The sequence below is a fragment of the Eimeria tenella genome, genomic scaffold, assembly GCF_000499545.2.
Source record: "Eimeria tenella Houghton genomic scaffold, Eth_scaff4, whole genome shotgun sequence".
NCBI lineage: Eukaryota > Apicomplexa > Conoidasida > Eucoccidiorida > Eimeriidae > Eimeria > Eimeria tenella.
The window spans coordinates 288,284-305,216 of NW_013543334.1; the positions used below are offsets into that span (position 1 = coordinate 288,284).

The 16,933-nt window shown below is 49.0% G+C and overlaps 5 protein-coding genes across 5 annotated transcripts; 2 read left to right on the forward strand and 3 right to left on the reverse strand.

Moving 5' to 3' along the window:
• Positions 1-227: 227 nt before the first annotated feature.
• Positions 228-4,333, reverse strand: ETH_00034620 (uncharacterized protein; the record flags this gene model as incomplete). Its single annotated transcript, XM_013376756.1, has 8 exons — positions 228-390; positions 670-740; positions 908-1,122; positions 1,834-2,203; positions 2,364-2,438; positions 2,556-2,648; positions 2,778-3,712; positions 3,829-4,333. 8 exons carry the CDS (start codon positions 4,331-4,333, stop codon positions 228-230), a joined length of 2,427 nt encoding a protein of 808 aa, XP_013232210.1.
• A 713-nt stretch (positions 4,334-5,046) lies between these two features.
• ETH_00034625 (uncharacterized protein) lies at positions 5,047-6,319 on the forward strand (the record flags this gene model as incomplete). The annotated part of the gene is made up of 5 exons (XM_013376757.1): positions 5,047-5,289; positions 5,420-5,573; positions 5,676-5,823; positions 6,037-6,121; positions 6,317-6,319. The coding sequence occupies 5 exons, from the start codon at positions 5,047-5,049 to the stop codon at positions 6,317-6,319; spliced, it is 633 nt and encodes a 210-aa protein (XP_013232211.1).
• A 2,262-nt stretch (positions 6,320-8,581) lies between these two features.
• Positions 8,582-10,309, forward strand: ETH_00034630 (uncharacterized protein; the record flags this gene model as incomplete). Its single annotated transcript, XM_013376758.1, has 3 exons — positions 8,582-9,788; positions 9,888-9,967; positions 10,154-10,309. 3 exons carry the CDS (start codon positions 8,582-8,584, stop codon positions 10,307-10,309), a joined length of 1,443 nt encoding a protein of 480 aa, XP_013232212.1.
• Positions 10,310-12,047: 1,738 nt separating this feature from the next.
• On the reverse strand, positions 12,048-15,832 carry ETH_00034635 (Dynein heavy chain 3, axonemal, related; the record flags this gene model as incomplete). Its single annotated transcript, XM_013376759.1, has 11 exons — positions 12,048-12,109; positions 12,222-12,292; positions 12,423-12,547; positions 12,727-12,837; positions 13,088-13,354; positions 13,531-13,831; positions 13,953-14,266; positions 14,449-14,640; positions 14,827-15,025; positions 15,180-15,449; positions 15,603-15,832. The coding sequence occupies 11 exons, from the start codon at positions 15,830-15,832 to the stop codon at positions 12,048-12,050; spliced, it is 2,142 nt and encodes a 713-aa protein (XP_013232213.1).
• A 36-nt stretch (positions 15,833-15,868) lies between these two features.
• Positions 15,869-16,813, reverse strand: ETH_00034640 (uncharacterized protein; the record flags this gene model as incomplete). The annotated part of the gene is made up of 2 exons (XM_013376760.1): positions 15,869-16,426; positions 16,589-16,813. 2 exons carry the CDS (start codon positions 16,811-16,813, stop codon positions 15,869-15,871), a joined length of 783 nt encoding a protein of 260 aa, XP_013232214.1.
• Between the last annotated feature and the right edge of the window lie 120 nt (positions 16,814-16,933).

The following is a 16,933-nucleotide window of genomic DNA, read 5'->3' on the forward strand; positions in this document are numbered from 1 at the left end:
ACGAAGAACAGAAGTGCCCACGATAAGAAGCGCGCATTCCATAGTTGGCACCGCGTTATAATACGTCCGTTATTCGAAATGAAACAGCCCCCGGCAAGACGAAAAGCGCGTCACGTCATTGGCACCACGCTCTGATACGTTCGTTATTCGCCACTCCAGCTGGCTCACTGTTACCAGCAGGCCAACGCAAGCAGCATCCCTTAGTAAGCAATGCAAACGACACCGCGTCACAAGGTCACTCCTCTGCTTGAGCAATGCAGCATAAAGGCGCATGCTCGGGTGGCAGGGGCCTTCTTTGCTGTCTTGGTTTTCAGCACAGGGGCCTTCTCTGCTGTCCCCGTTTTCAGCACAACGCTCATCACTTCTTTTGTACCAGGCTTCGCCAATCGGCTGTAACTTCAATAAAGTTCGCATTTTGCATTCCTCTACGGCTGCAAATAAGCAAATCACCACAGCTCATAATGGTCCGCACCACGAAGCAATTCCAGAGCCGCAAGTGGCTATCCCGTCTTTGCATTTTTATCGATCTACTGAGGTTGGAGATAATGGCATTAACGATGTACTTAAAAGAGGATCAAGTGTTCAACCAACACCTGAACGAGGGCGATAATCGAAACAATAGTTCCAGACTCGCTTTCCTAAAATGCTGGAAGGCGGAATCTAACGCACCTGGCCATTTCTCTTTCCTTCCACTCGTCAAGCTTCTTTTGCTTTAATCTCTCTCTTCGTTGCTCGTAGTCCTGTGAGGAGATGCACATGGAATTACTGAAGTTAAGGCTGATACCATCAAAACCTCTGTTTCTTTTTTGTTTCTTGTTTTTTCGTTTCTTTTGTTTTCTTTTGTTTTCTTTTTTTTTGGGCAAATAGCTCCGTCGCCTGCTCACGTGGAGAAATCTAGGGCACTGACCTCTTCTTCGGATTCTTCGTCTTTCTCCCTGCTCTTCTGCCACTTCTCGACAAGCTGCATACGCTTTCGTACAAGGGGGTTAGATGAACTGATCTTCTTGCAAGCAGAGCCGTTGTGCGGTCTCTTTGCAGTCCCTCCACTCACACCAGGCGCCTGCGCTCCATCTCGTGTGGCCGCAGGAGCTGCCACCTCTACCTCTCGACGTCTTGAATCATCTGTAAAATGAGAAAAGAGCAGGCAGTAATGTCGACACATTCTGCATACAGTATTATGTGAGCTACCATCCGCCATATGCGGCACTTCAGTCTGCCGCCACGGGTTCAAAAAGTGCACTTCCGCACTTCTGTTTTGCGGCACTTCTGCAGCTGCACCAATACCTGAATCTGCACCATATCATGAGCCTGCCTGAGCACTCCAAGAGCCTGCGATATAGTTGGGGTGCGTCGCCGTGAGGCAACGCGCCCAAACGGGCGCTGGCAGCCAATGTGGGCCGCTAGCCTTGAAGTGAAAGCAGCAGCTTCTGCTCGCGCGAGCCGCCCCGTTGTTGGGAAATTAGCGAAGACTTTTCGTTTTGCCAGGAGTTGACGCATCGAGTTGCTGTGCGTATGCAGCTTGTTGCAAGATGCATAGCCCAGCGAGCAACAGTGTGGTACACCGTGCTCTCTGGAGTCAGTACTACGCAGGAAGAGCCATGACTAAACTTGAGAGGGTGCAATACAAAACTACATCACTACTAACCACAGATACTGAGTTGACAAATACGCCCAATGGGCTGCTTAAGGTCCCAAGGTCCCGGGAGTCAACACATGCAGTGCAGCACGAAAGAGTCAAACTGCTGCTGTAGAAGCGCCCCCATCTGAGCGTAGATGGAATCAGGTATAGGTCTTTGACAACCTGGAGAGTGTGCAATACGGCCAGCGACATACCTGCTGCTGGTGCCACCTCCGCGTGTGCAGGTTCTGACTTTGCTGGAGGCACTCCATCTGGAAGCGTCGGGGGTGGCCCTGCAGGGGTAGGAGGGGCAGCGCTGACTGCTGGCGAATCGTCACTATGCTTGCTGCTGCCTCTTGGCGCAGCACCACCAATCCTAAGAGCACCTATGAGCCGTCCACTGCTGGCTTTACTCCCGCTGGCTTTATCCGACGAAGATGCCGCTGTGGCAGCAGCTAGACAATTCCTAGGAGACGATTTTGCTGCAGAAGTTGCTGATACAGCTGCAGCGGCAGCGGAATACGGGAAAACTGATGCTAGCTCGTGGTGATGCCCTTCTGCTTTCATGTCTTGAGAAAGGTGTTTCTGCAGTAAGGATATTGAGGAACAGAAATATTCCAAATCAGCTTTCATCTGAGAGTACAAGTATGTAGGTATGCCACAAACGTGCTGCAAGCTACTACAAGCTACTGTCCTGCTTCGCCGCGAATGAAGTGACATTCTTAGCCCTCTGTGCCTGGCATACCTGAAGATCGTGCTGCATCCTCTCAAGCCTTTTTAAGAAAAAACTGCTACTCAGACCTCCATCAATCCAGTCATCCTAAAACAAAAAGTTGTGAGGCGAAATAGTAAGTCACATGGCCAACGAGAAGCTACGGGCTGATTCCACGTAGCAAAACCATCCCATATATTTGGAATCAAGGTAACAACGGCGTACCAACCGAGCCTTCAAGGCAGCTAATAACGATGAAGCCCATTCTTTCTCCACATTTCCAAGACGCCGTGCAAGAGAAGACGCCAGCACGCGGACCTGTAAGACATTAAGTCTCAAACGTTTGCGTGGCTTGATCCAGGCCAGCAGACTGTGCAAACTGTTTGTGCGCCCCTCTAAATATGAAACCAATACACAAATCCCCTGGACTCCAAGACTGTTGCTAACCTTCGCTTGTTGAGACTGCGTCCCTCTGGACTCCAGTAGCCGCTGCCTGCACGCTTCGCATTGTGAAGGGTCAGTCTGCCGGCCTTGTTGCAGCTGGAGGTCTATGACCTCCTTCAAAAGCTCATCATCTGAGCTGCCACCTCGTTCTTCTTGTGAGTGTTTGTGACGTTCAGCTTCATGCTGGCGCTTGGCAGAGAGAAATCGCTGCAGGCGCAAGCTGACGTCAACGTTTCCGGAGGGAACTGCGGAGTGACCCGTATTGGCCGGTTCACGCTGTGCTTCCAACTCCGCTTCAATAAAATCTAACTGAAGCATAAGCTGTTGCACCTTCTCCGAGCACGTCGACAGCTCTTGGGTCAGTTTAAAGGTAGTAGCAGCCCACTGCCTCAGGTCACGCTCTTCCTGCGGCTGCCCATTCCTCTCCTTTTTAGAAGCACAGGAACGCACAGTGACACTTGGAAGCTCCCACGTCACCTCATCAGTATTTGTGTTCCAGTAGTAGGTCTCACCAGAGGCAGGGTCCAGAACTCCCTGCCAGACTGCCTGTTGCTGTTGGCCTTGACCTCCTTTACTTTCGGCTGAAGCTTCACACTCTTGAGTCCTTTGTGCCTTTTCACTAGCATACGAGCTTGTCATTGCCACAGCTTGACTATCGTGCTGTTTTACTGGGGATGCGCACTCAGTACAGCTGGCCTCCCCCTGTCTTGGACTTGCCTCCTGGTGTTCCGTTTCCTTGTGGCTGTCAGCCGCTTCCTTCTGGCTGTCAAGTTGCTGGATTTCCTTCATGAAAATGGCGAACTCATCTTCGACACTCCCGCGATCCACCGGTGTTGCGGCTTGACCCTCTTGTCCTTCCGTAGGTGCCTGAGCAGCTGTGGCAACCGTTAAATTTGACATATGTGCAGCTTGCGTACGCGGGGCTCTGTTCATATTTCCTGAGAAGCCAAAAAAGATAGGGCACATATGCTACAATCAACAGCTTGCCTTACCGCAAGCCTTTGTCAGAGGCGACACTGGGCGCTGAGAGTGACAGGATGGAGACCGGGCTTACTCTTCATTCGCAACTGCCGAGGTAGGAAAGAAGGTGGCGGCATGTCTGACGCCACACTTCCTGTGGCTAATGCTTTGTCCACACTTAAAGCAGGTGGATCAGATAGCTTGCTTTCAACGCCTGTTGTGGAGGGCAGGCCAGCAGCAATAGCTATGCCATCAGGAGATATTGTTGTAAGGCCATTTTCTCCTTTGGGAGAACGAGCTTCAACCATCGACTCCGTGGCTGCTGTTACAGGTGAAGAAGGCGTGCTGGAAGCCCAATCACTTAAAACTGTCTTGGGAGACGTGGATGCAGTGACAGGCTCCGGCGGCTGAAGAACTTCTGGAGAGGCACAGTCTCGGTCGTCTGGTTCAACGCAGACTGTTTGCTGCACTGTATCGCTACAGTTTTCACTAGCTTCCTCACCCACTGCATCGTTAAGTTCATATTTTGGACTCTCGAGCTTCCCCTCTGGCGGAGCAAGGAGGTCGCTGCGGGCGGCCCCCTCGTCAGACCCTGTCATGAATGACGGGGATGGAAATGAACAGGAAGTAAAATATAACTGTAGGCCTTCTCTGGAACTTTTCACAATGTCTCTAGTGTGTGGCTTCGACCTCCATGCAGGCTCTCACAGTCCCTTAACGGTTGAAGTCCACGGGCGCATTGGAGCCGCTCAGAAAGCCCTTTATGGTTTAATGCTTGAGCGCTCTGTATATACGGCTAGTCTTAGCTCGACAGCGTACTCTGGTGCCTCTACTACTGTGATCACACTGAACACATGCAACAAAAGAAGGAAGAGCACAGACTCTCCGCATACCATAGCAATTAGGCTCGAAAAGTCCAGGCAATGTGGAATCTCACACAATCACTAGGAAAAGTAGACACTTGAGCTAGATACAGAAACAAAATCAGAATTCTTGGTGTTCCAAACAGACGGAGAGTGCTTCATCTAAGCTCTGTGCTTGTTGAACAAGCGGGGCTTTCTTAAGCCCCATACCCACTTATATGGATACTGCCGACAATAAAGCGAAGAGAGTCTCTAATGCGCTTTTTCACAAATATTAGTACGTGAAGCTGATGAACCGACTAGGCGGCCACCGGCAGCAAACCCTCCGCAGCGCAGTAGTGAATCTAGCCGATTATGAAATCTCCCGCAAATAAACGTCTTTTGACGGGAAACCAGCCCAACTAATCTGGAAGTTTAATGTTACCATCAACAGCAGGTACCGCCTGTACATGATGAGCTCTACTTATGGTTGGCTTACTGAAAGCGCTCTTTCCATTGAGCGTCCGATCCCTCTAAAAGGTGTCTCACAACAGTCTCAGCTTCGCCTGTCTTATATTGTCAGGAAACAGCAGGAGAATCAGCAGCAACAACTGAATGAGCAAAGGCCGCTTTTTGTCAAGGCGGCCAGAGAGGGCAAGCTTTTCACGCATGATGCTCCTTGTTCCCGCAGGTGGACCCGACCATCAAAAAAGGTATTCCAAACGTGATGCACCTAGTTTTAGTCAAGCTTTTGCGTATGCTTTAGACTATGCATGGGAGTTGTTTGACCGCACTTTTCCTTTCAATGGCGGTTTTAGTGCAACGCTTTGTCTGACACTGCAGCCACTCGATTGGGCAACACGGAAGTTAGCGGACAAGAACGATGGCGTTGGCTCAAGAATCGCTGCTGATGAGCTAAAGGGGGAAAAATGCACTCAGGACCCGCACTCTGTGGCGAGCCATTTGGACAGAAAGTCTAAACTGTACGACAGACTAGGTGCGTTGCTGCAGCAAAAAATAGCTCAGCGCGTCTTTCTTTTCATAAATTACGCGCCTTCATTCATTTGCCTTGAAATTGTGTTACTCTGTTGCCTCGAAGTGGGCGGCTTGGAGCACAGCACATCCGCGGTGCAGCTGCTTCAGCTGCATCAGAAGCGTCGTATCACTGAAAGGATTGATTCGCAAGCAGAACCGGCAGGCCCCCGTTTGTCGGCCGAAGCTCTTGCCGAGCTCCTAAATTTCAATGAGTAAGCAACATAATTGACCCTGCTTTGGCTAATTGACTCTGCTTGGCTAATGTAATCCGTGCAGGGCACAAGAAATCGTAGCCGGATGTATCTACACTATAGAAGGTCTTTGGACTGTTCTCGCAACTGTGGATAGAGTGGGTCAGAATGTAGAAGTTCACAATGGTTGCTGCAGTCGCGAGGCATCCTTACGATTCTGGGTGCGCGGTGCAGGGGACTGGCCATATTTAAGGAAACAGAGTACGTACGAAACGGAAAGCGTTGGCGGGAGTACTTTGCTGTTTCTGTTCCTTTTACGGTTAGGACGTGTTACTATGCGCACTCTTCTGCTGGCTTCAATGTTTTGGAGTTCGGTTGGCTTTTCCTTATGTAGCATAGTTGGAGGACAGAGAGCTACACCATCTGCGGTGACAGCAGCAACGCAGCATACGGCTTTTGTGATTTGAATGGCTTGACTTCTCTCTGCTCCTCATTTGTCATGATACGTTCCAAGTAGGACTGAACAACAACGAGCTGCTCGTCTAGTATTCTTACAGGCAAGACTAAACCTTTACAGACACGTGCTGTCTCAGGACCCAGGAGCCATCTGCTTGGAGACATTGACGAGTAGGAGGGTCTTGAGCAACTGACCTTACAACTTGCTCTTAGGGGAGGAGAAATTGCACAGTGGTAGAGCGTTGCAACGCCCCGTCCGTAAACTTTGGCATTGCATTCGTAGTATTCCCATTCCGTCGCAGATTTAAGTAGAGCTTGCGTACTTGCAGTATTGCCATCGCTAATGTAGCACACAAGCGCACAATGAAAGCAGTTTGCATGAAGAAGCAAGACCAAGCAGTGACAGCGAGGACCGTTGCCAAGAGCGAACGATACTTGAGAAGCTGCAAGAAGCGCACGAAGCGTGAGATGATTTTGTTGGGCTACATTTTGTGGGCCTGAGTAGTTTTTCTTGGGCATTTTTTTGCATCAATTTCTAGAATCATGGCTCAATGAGAGCACACAGGGCGTGGGCGTTGGCTAGCTCTCAGTGATTTACTATAGAACTTAGAGAACAGGGCATTGTCAGATGCCCCCAAATTTGGACGAAGTGCCTTGTCCGTGGGCAAGTATCCAATCTGACTGAGGGATTGCTCATTGTCTACAGTAGAAGTGCTTATAGTGCCTTGGAGGGTGGGCTATAGAACTTCGAGAACAAGGCACTGTCAGATGCCCCCAAATTTGGACGAAGTGCCTTGTCCGTGGGCAAGTATCCAATCTGACTGAGGGATTGCTCATTGTCTACAGTAGAAGTGCTTATAGTCCCTTGGAGGGTGGGCTATAGAACTTAGAGAACAAGGCACTGTCAGATGCCCCCAAATTTGGACGAAGTGCCTTGTCCGTGGGCAAGTTCCTAACATAACTCAGGGATTGCTCATTGTCTACAGTAGAAGTGCCTATAGTGCCTCTGAGAGTGGACCCATTTCGCAGTGTTGCTCAGGTGCACGCCGTGCAAAGTTCGCTCGGACCACTAATCTGGCTTTGCCGGCACTCTGTTGTCTGTCTTGTCCTTTGACAAGACTTTCTTGGCCGTAGGTGTGGCCGGTCTAACAATACCGCTCGAGTCCTTAGTAGCACTTGATCTATACGTAGCGGTGTGCAAGACCTGTAAAGGCTGGAACTATGCTGTCAAGCAACAAGTCTTTCAAAACAGAGAATGGTTCGAATCTATCCATTCACCTATCCATTCACTATTCGCGTACTTCTGTTGCATAAAAAGGCTAGTCTGGTGTATTTGGTGGACGCGGGAGAGCACGTGTGAGCAATCATGGAACATCATTGGTGATAGAGCTTATGAAACATGTAAGGGTGGAAGATCCCGTAAGGCTCGGAGTGCTGTTGGCAGTGTATATCTGAACGGTGAGGCCTGTCGAGAGTAGTATGAACGAAGTCCGGGTACTTGTATTCCTGGCATTCTTGCTTGTCAGACAGGCGCATTACTGATATTAATGGGATATTTAACCTTATATTACCGAATATTGCCTCTTTTAAGGAGATCCGTTGCTCCAGGGTAAACCGCTACATCACGGAGCTCTACAGAGCTAGGCCCACAGACAGTCGAGCGAATCTTGACGCTAAACATTGTCGTTGCACATAAGAGAACATTATTCAAGGAATCAAAACATTCACATCGAAAGACGAAGCGTAGGACTGCGTGCAGTGCAGACGCGAGTCTCAGCCTCTATGACTAACTAGAAAAGGGAGGGCAAGCCCAAAGCTGTTTCGTCAAGTTTTCGCAGCTATAGACTCCTGCGCAAAAAGGAAAGTCAATGCATATCATGTGAAGAAGATTATTTTGAAACGCTTCGAATATTAGGAGATTTCGATGCGACCTTGGCAACTATCGCTGGTGGCCCTGCTACGACGACCAGCAGCTCTCGAGGCTTTGCAGAAGGAATGCAGCTGGACCAAAGGCCACCCCGTAGCTTTATTTACATTCCTCTAAACCAGAAGTAATTTTATGTGTTGAATTTATCGAGGCACAGCCCATTTATAACACCTCCGGAACAGTATTCACTCCGAAGGCCACGTTAACCAATGGTTGACCGCCTCATCCGTCTCTTCGCTAGACTGCTCAGTGCAAACGAGCATTCATCCTTCTATCAAAGACACTAATGTGATGAAATAAGTCACTAGAGATTCATGTCAACGTGGGATTTCCCGATTTGTTGCGGGTAACTTCTGTTGAAAATCTCGGCCCCCCGCAGGACTGCACCTCAATCAAATGAACGCGCTTGAAGACTCTCTATTTATGATTGAGAGAATTAAAGATACATTTCAGAGGATGCAGGGGGAACGGCAAGGCCCGACAACCATGATCAACCTGAAGACGGCGTCAGTCTCCACCTTGCATATGGCTACGAAGCATTGCGACATTCTCCCACATGGAGCCCCCAGTCACGGTATAACTCCACCCAGCCCACTTAATCCTTTGGCAGCTCTTGCAGTCTACATTGATGTGAATTTCTCCGCTGCTCTCCGAATGCTACGGACAGCGGCATCTGCTGCAGTTGAGGAGGCAAAAGCTGCAGTGTTCTTTGGCAGTAAAGGCAGGCTCAAAATTTCCAGTTTCCTGCATGGAAAGCTTCAACAATTGTGGCTTCAAGCCTATAAGGGGTCCATGCAGGGCCATATCCAGCAACTCGAGCATACGTGCGTCATCGGCCTACAGCATCACAATGAAGTGGCCAAACGGAGCACAAGCAAAGCTGCAGGCATAATCAGCAATATGCCAAGCACGATCCACCACAGAGAGGAGTTGTCAAGCAGGGATATAGACAAGGAAAGCCCTAATCCAGCGTGCGAGCAATCTGCGAAGCGGTTGAGCCCCACTTCCCGACACAACAGGAATCTGTCTATTCTCCAGCAGTTGCCAGCCAGTTGGCGTCCTCTTCGGAGAGATGACGGTACATTCGTAGCACCTCCTGTGCAGCTCTTGGCTGCCTATGCAAACGACGGCTCAAATCACGTGCCGTCGGTCTTTCGACACGGCTTCGGTCCGAAAGAGCAGGAGCTTCCGGCAGCTGGAGGCAAAGCAGCACCTCAACAGGCCTTTGAATGCGTCGTCGGTCTTTGCGTTCGCAGCTTATTAGACCTTTACATTCAGGCTGTCCGTTCACTCCAGCCTGAGCTATTGCCTGAGGGATCTGTAATTCTTGTTGGAGCCGTAAACGTCCCGATGATGTTTAGAGTAATGGAAGAGCACCGTCTGATCGTGCAGCCTCTGGACCTAGACCCCCACACTTTGATGCCCACCCCGCAGAGTTTGAAGCAGGCAATGAGGTGTTGGGGCTCTAAAGCTAAGGCTCTTGTTCATTCTCACCTGTACGGTGGGCTGTGCGACTTACAGCTTCTCGTCAACTTTAGCGCCGAGCACAAGCTTCTTCTCATAGAGGATTGCGCGGAATCCTTTGTGGGGGAGCTGTACCGAGGTCAGCGAAGCAAGCATTTCGTCGGCGTTGACTTTAATTACAGCAGTTAGTAACAAACGTCAATTCTGAGTGCTTTGTTGCTGTTGCCGCTTTGTTCAGGTCATCCTTTGGCAGATATCAGTCTTTTCTCTTTCGGTCTAATGAAAACATGCACTGCAGCAGGTGGAGGCATTGCCACAGTAAGCTTGTGATTTCGTTGTGCAGGGGTTAACATGAAGAGATGATTTTGCTTTCTGTAGCATCCAAATGCTCACTCTCTATTTGTTCTGCATGTGGCTGTTTTAGATCGAAACATGCAAGGTATAGAAAAGGCAAGGCAACCACGGTTGCTGTGTTGGATTTCATAATGCGCTGTGCTTTTGCAGGTGCGTAGTCGGTTCGTCGCTGCCCGTATGCGGTCCTTGCAAGCTTTGTACCCATTCAGCAGCCGTTGGACATTCTTTAAGAAGCTTTGCGTCACTATCGGGGCCTGCGGATTGCAAAATGAATTCATAATGAAGACTTTCCTGAGACTGTGCTAGTATGATAGGCCCAGCTTCGTCTATACTCTCATAGGCTGCTACTGGCACTCAACTAGGTCGCTTTCACAGCCTCAAGAGCTGCATACGTGTGACTGCGCAATTATTATTTTGTTTCGCTTCATTTGAAAGCTCTCTTGTCTTTTGCTTTTGTTCTTGCGTTAGTTTACTTCAGTGGAACCCAGGAACGTTTCTTCAGTCATTTGTGAGTCTCCACATATCCTGGAGCTGGAATTCCCGCCTCTTAATTAGAGCTATGTATTGCCTCGTGTATTTCAAAGGGGACACACGTAATCATACCCTGAAATTCGGTATCTCTGCAGTGCGACTGGCCTGTGCAAAGCAGGTTCGGGGTTTCCCTTCTACAGGTGAACTTTTCAAGCTTCTACGGGTCCAGCCAAGCGCCTCGCTCCTCGCAGTGCTCTTGTAAGAAACCAAAGTCCCCACCTCCATTATGTCACGGATGACATATGTTGGCGATTTGTGGACTTCATGCCTGTTCACTTATGCTGCCGTGAATGCGAGCTATTCAGAGAGAGGCTAGAATCTTGGAATTTGGAAGAGTTTGTCGAGCAGCAGTTGAGCACTTTGTGGTTCGCCTCGAGGCTCCAGCACTTAGGTTTTCGCATTCCAGGGAGTGGTGCTAGTTTCAAGACATTTTGGTGAGGCTTCGCATGGCAGTTTTAGTCTCACTCTACGCAGGAACTACGTGGAGACCAGTTAGTTTTCTCTACATGCGCATCTCTTTTGGCGCATTTGTTCTTACTAGTTGTCGTACACTAGCCACACTTTCTAAATTACACAATGCTCGGCTTATCACTGCAGGCTATTCCCCATCGTCGTGCCCGAAGGTGAAACTTCTTCTGAGCTCGAGGCCGTTCTCCTGAAACATGGATTGTTTACCGCCAGCGACACGACAACGCTGGTCTGCTACAATGTAAAGCCAAATGCTGCAGAAAGCGTGGGATTCCCAACAGCGGCAGCTGAGCTGATGCAGCGCATTGTTTATTTGCCGGTTAATCGCACTTCCACGCGCCGACAGCTATTGCAAATCGAAGCAGCTTTGGCTAAAGCCTATGGATGTAAACCAAATATGCATATTTGTATCAAACAGAATGATTTGTCGATTTAAGGGGAGCACCAGCGAGAGCGGGTGCAGTGCATTGAAGCGCTGGTACGAATGATGGACACAACGATTTAGCAGCCTGGACTGCCAGTGAGGTAGAGCTCTTCACCGAATCTCCGCGGCCGTGCTGACCGTTTTTACTAGCATACTTTTTGTGCTGCGGACGGTGCCGGGCCACTTAGCAAGTGTGTTTTGTGGCACAAGACGTGTGACTAGCATACTGCCGATTCTAAGGATGCAACTTGGCTTTAGCTTGTTGAACGTACAGGAAAGAATTTGGTGCGTTGCATGCAGTTTTCTTTGCGTGTAGGTCGGATAAGAATTTTTATAGGTAGACCTACTGGCTTGTGCTATACTCACGTATGACTGTATCACTGTGGTTCAGCATAGTTGATCTCAGTGAAGCTACTCCAGCCAGTGGATGGCTGACAGATGTCTCATCTGGCCTGTTTTTAGCTACCCACGTGGCTTCCACGGGTAGGAAACGAAAGAAAAGATAATCGTTGAAGATGGAAATGAGTCCTGTCTACTCATTGTATTCGTGGTTGCCATTTACTACACATTCGGTGATTGGGTGAGAAGCCTGTCAGTGGTGTTCCTTATTTGCCCAGCATGCTATTGCCCCGTTTCACAAAGCAGTGCAACACTGCGCCGAATCCACTTTTCAGGGTCATCATCTGCAGAGATGCACCCAAGAAAAGCAAAACGACAATGTCTGGCAGGGAACGCAGCTGACCCTAGTGGACGGTGGGCGGAGCAAGGGCCTTTGCCCAAGAGTTGACAGCAAACCTGTTGGTAAGTCTAAGAAGGTGATAACCTCAGCGCAGGCCGTCCTGTCAGCCGTTCTGTATATGGGGCACCTGTGGAATACGTCATACATTGCTGAAAAGTGGTGCATGAGGACTGGGATTGTCATTTGCCAGCCATCTGAGGGTTTTCCCGCTTTGTGTACTCGAGGCGCGTTACGGAAATGCCAGTGACTACACTTACTTGTATTTGCCTTCATTTGCCACGCAAGACATCTTTGGGACCAACAGAATTGGCGGCATGTCCTGAAACATTACCTTCGGCTTGGCATCAGCAAGCTTTTTGTTTTCAAGCGACCAGGCAGCTCCCTGCAGAGGCAAACAAATTGGCTCATCCTGAGCTGGCATTAACATTATGCATGGTTAACTACGCGTGCATTAAGACGGAACACCTTTGTGTATTGTCTGAATTTGTAGGGTGGTGGCAGCAAGTTGTGCTCTTTGCGAATCATCAAAGCTTCGAGCTGTGCGTGGGGCCCCTCCATTACCTGGAGGGAGAGACCTGTGATACGAGTTCCCTTATCAGCAGGGGCGTGTACATCAGCCAATTTCTCAGCATGAGCAAATTCAGCAGACAGTGAAAGATTGGAGGGCGGCTCCTGAACGAGATGGAAATGCACAGTGCCCTTGGATTGCTGGCGTGTAAGATTGGGCAGCTTGGGGCACTGACTCTTCGTGAGACCAAAACTCCCGTGTATTTCAGTGCGTCGTAGTACGCCAGCGTATAAAATTGAGGTGTCCTCTTAATTGTTTGCTATGCTCTAGAGGGAGAACGGAGGAGTTTTTCTGGAGTAAAAGTGCAGTCGTGCTAAATAGAGCGTGCTACTTCCAAACTCCATCGTTTTGTACCTTAATCTTTCGGGCGACAACCCTTAAAGTAGCCTTGAAGAAGCTCTGCGGCTTGTAGAACGCTGCAATATTGAAGACACTGGGTGGTCCATTTTGAGCCCACTGTCGTGTGCTGCTAACGCGAATACTGAGGTCATGAAGCCATGCGCCAAGATTGAGCTTAGAAGGATATGATGATAAAATCCAGGCTCTCGGGACCTTCTGGAAGTAGAGTGCCTGCCCAAGGTTGTCCAGTTCCTCACTCATTACGATCCATCCGCGTAGTGCCTGCCCAGCATAGTGCTTATGGACTGAACTCTGAATTGAGCTTTCTATATCATGCATGCGAATAATTCCTGGTCTTGAAGTCCCACATTTTCCAAAGATGAAGCTCTGTGAGGCTTCAACTGCTTGATTAAAGGCTGCTCCCTTGTGAGGCCCGTTCACCGCTGCGCTGAACGTACCTCGAGAAGCTGTGTGAGAGAAACTTGGATGAAGGTGAGGAGGGTATTGTAACACTGAATCTCTCCCTTAAGAAAATCGCTCAAAGGGCTTAGCTCACTCAGCCCCGTTTGTACGTTTTCGTGCAGCTGGAACACGGTAGTGTTGGATTTCTCCGAAGAAATATCAGGAGGCAGCTTGCAAAGTATATCTGATATCGTGCTTATTAGACTGTCATCTCTGTTTCCTCCAGTGTGCGCCTGCATTTCTCGATGTGCGCTGATGAGGGAGTCTAGGAGTTGGTTGCTCTGCATTTCTTTGTAGCTGAGACACAGAAACGCGCCAGTAGACCAAATGATAAATAACTAAGTGGCTCTTAATGCGGCAAACGCAAGCGGTGGAAAGACCCAGATTTAGGGTAATTTTCTGCTTTTTGCTTGCGTACACCACGGCAGCCCCTGGGTCGAGGCCCAAGATTTCAGGAGCTGGATCAGCCGGCAAGCACATAGCGAATTCGGCGATATCTTTGTAACAGTAGTCAGATGGCAGGACATAACCCTTTAGAGCCGGGTCTGCTGTCTCAGATTCCGGGTTATTTGCAGCAAAGCAGCGCTTTAACAATGATTTCAGCAGCCTTTGGTCCATTTGGTCTGTAACGCGGCCTCCGTAATGGATATCAGCTGTAAAGAAAACAATTCTGTCCCACAGCGTCCCCACTTCATTGATACAGGCGCATTCGTACAGACTTTGTTGAGAAACCTGTAGAGCCATAAAACAAACAGCAACACGTTTGTCAAAGAGCAGAAATAACATCATTTTGATATCACATTCTTGTTTCCTACCCCTCTGTATCCACACGCCTGTATTCAGCTATCAGCAACTGAGCAGCGTTCAGGGACAACTGTGCAGTATAAATATTTGGCGCAGCAGTATCAGCTCACTCGGAAGTCAAAAACTGTCCATTCGTATGCCTTGTTCCACCCAAGGGCTCCAAATTTTCGACGTTCTAGGATAATCGAATGGAAAAGTGCCAGTGAAAAAAGCCAACGCTTGTAATTTGGACAGTCTGGGATGTCCTCTGCGCCGCTGTTGTCTAGATCGGTGAAGGTCTGTAAAATGTTGTCTCGAAGGCCCTGAATTCAAAAGGCGAAGGCAACAGCAACCTACCCCTGTCGGTGGAACTACAGGTTCTTCGTTGAGATAACGAATCCGTCAAAAGCACGCGCTACCACCATTAGTGGATTTTGGCTTAAGCGCATCCTGGACTATGCAATGTCCGGTTTCTTCAAACTCAGGGCAATAGGTCAAAGTAAACCTACAGTGGGTGGCTCAGTGACGATTTTGATGCCTTGTTTTACTATACTGGTTGGTAGGATATTGGTAGGATGGGAGGTCATAAAAATTCGGAACTGGTGATGCATTTCTTTCTGCTGGAAACGTTCGTACGACTGCTGCAGAGAAGGCATGAATGTTTCAGCCAAATGGCAATTCTGAAGGCAAACCCAGCCTCCGTGTTCCCTAAACGGCGGAAACGGCACATGGCAACAGTCAATAGCATTAAGTTCGCGAATTTTGCAGACAATTGGTATCCGGAATATTGGAGCAGGAGCGCATACGTTCGCAGGAAAACATGAGATCTAATCGCCGGCGTGGGATTAGAGATATTGCTCACCCAGCGTCCTCCAACAGCTTTTGGGCTGCCTTACTTTGCCCCTGGCCAAGCGAGATGATATGCAACTGGTCTTCCGGTAATGAGCAATGATCAGCTAGGACTTTTATAGAGCCGACAGGGTCGCTTCCAGGTGACAGAATGAAAATTAATGGCGTTAATGGACTAGAGTCGTCCAGAGCCTTTGAAAGATCTTGCTGGGGTGGACTCATATATCGCGTGCCCAATACGTTCTGCACGTATAGTTGGCACCCAAAACGCAATTCGCTCCCCCTGAGTATACCAACCGCATGTTAGCATGATAGAGCGAGCAACATATCTGCCGTGGAATTGATATTCTAAAAGTGTGGCGTCACTAACAGTTCATTTCAGAAATTCTTCTCTGAAAACTCTCAAGAAGTCATGTCGAAAAGTTAATCAGCTCACCTTATGGCTTTAAGAGCAACTAGAGAAGCAAACGGCCCCAGATCTTTGCCATTAATTTGTGGCATAATCGATGGGAATTCTTCATCCCTCTCAAGTACCTTTCTCCATTCACCTTCATCATTCGCCACTTCTTTGGCAAATCCTTTGAAGCACCCTCCGATGCTGGTGTCGAGAAAGACAATGTTGCGCCAGACTTCTGGGCTTGTCCAGACTGGCTGAGTGTTACGCATAGTTTGCATAACTCATCGTAAATTTACGAATCCAGCTTACAGAAGAGTCTTGCAATGCGGCAAACGCACATGGTATCTCAACATGCCAAACCGTACCTGAGGAGGGCAAGCATGGCCTTCACTTTCCTCCGTAATTCCCCTCAAAAGGAATTCAAGCATTTTCCGCGGAACATTGCCTGCTTCAGTATCAAGGGCCTTGGCAATCATAAACGCAAGGACCAGCTTGTGGGACTCGAAGAGTCCTCTGCAAGTACTGCAGTATACCTCCCATGTGAACAGTTCCTGAAGGCTTTGCCCACGGTTTTCGCTTTTATCTTGGCAGCTCTGCAATGTTGACTGTAGCTGAAATTTAAAACCCTCAAGGGACCACTGGTAAAATGGGTTAAGGTGGGACAAAGCTTGCAGTACAAGGTACAACAGTGTGCCACGATGAGAAAGCAACTTATATAGTCGCCTGGTCTCCTCAAGCCTGTCCGCTGTGGCAGAAGCCTCCTCCATGCGTCTTTCAATCGCCGCATACGTTATGCGCGAGTCTCTCAGGGTGTCGAGAAATGTATCATCCGCCAGTATGTCGCCTTTGGCGTTGGCCAAGAGCTGTGCGCACCCAACAAAGATGGAGGGATCACAGATGTTGCTATTTTCAGCTGCAGTACCATCCAACACTAAGCAGCCGCCTATTGACGTGAGGATTGACATTATGATGAAAGAATGCCACATGCGTACTTTTAAGGCAAAGGCTGCTGCTCAATATCTCACCAGGAGGATTCTCTCCTGAATTGCAGCTTTAAGCTCAAGATCTTTTGCAATACTCGTTACGAGCACACTGCGCTGCTCTTCCAGATGTGGCGCTTCGTGGGCAACAATCTGATTCAGCAACTGTTCTTCAAGGCTTGCTGGGGTAACCCGGAAATTAACGACGCTCAATTGAGTGTATAACTCAGGAGCCAGTTCAGCTGGAGATAATTTTGTCGCCAAGACCATTTTGAAGTGTTGGTTCCAAATGGCCGCGTGGTCTCCAAGGTGAACAATTCTACGTTCCTCTGGCCAGCTCTTCTGTATAGCGAAGGACAGGCAACTAATGCCACGGTTCTAAGTTACTAT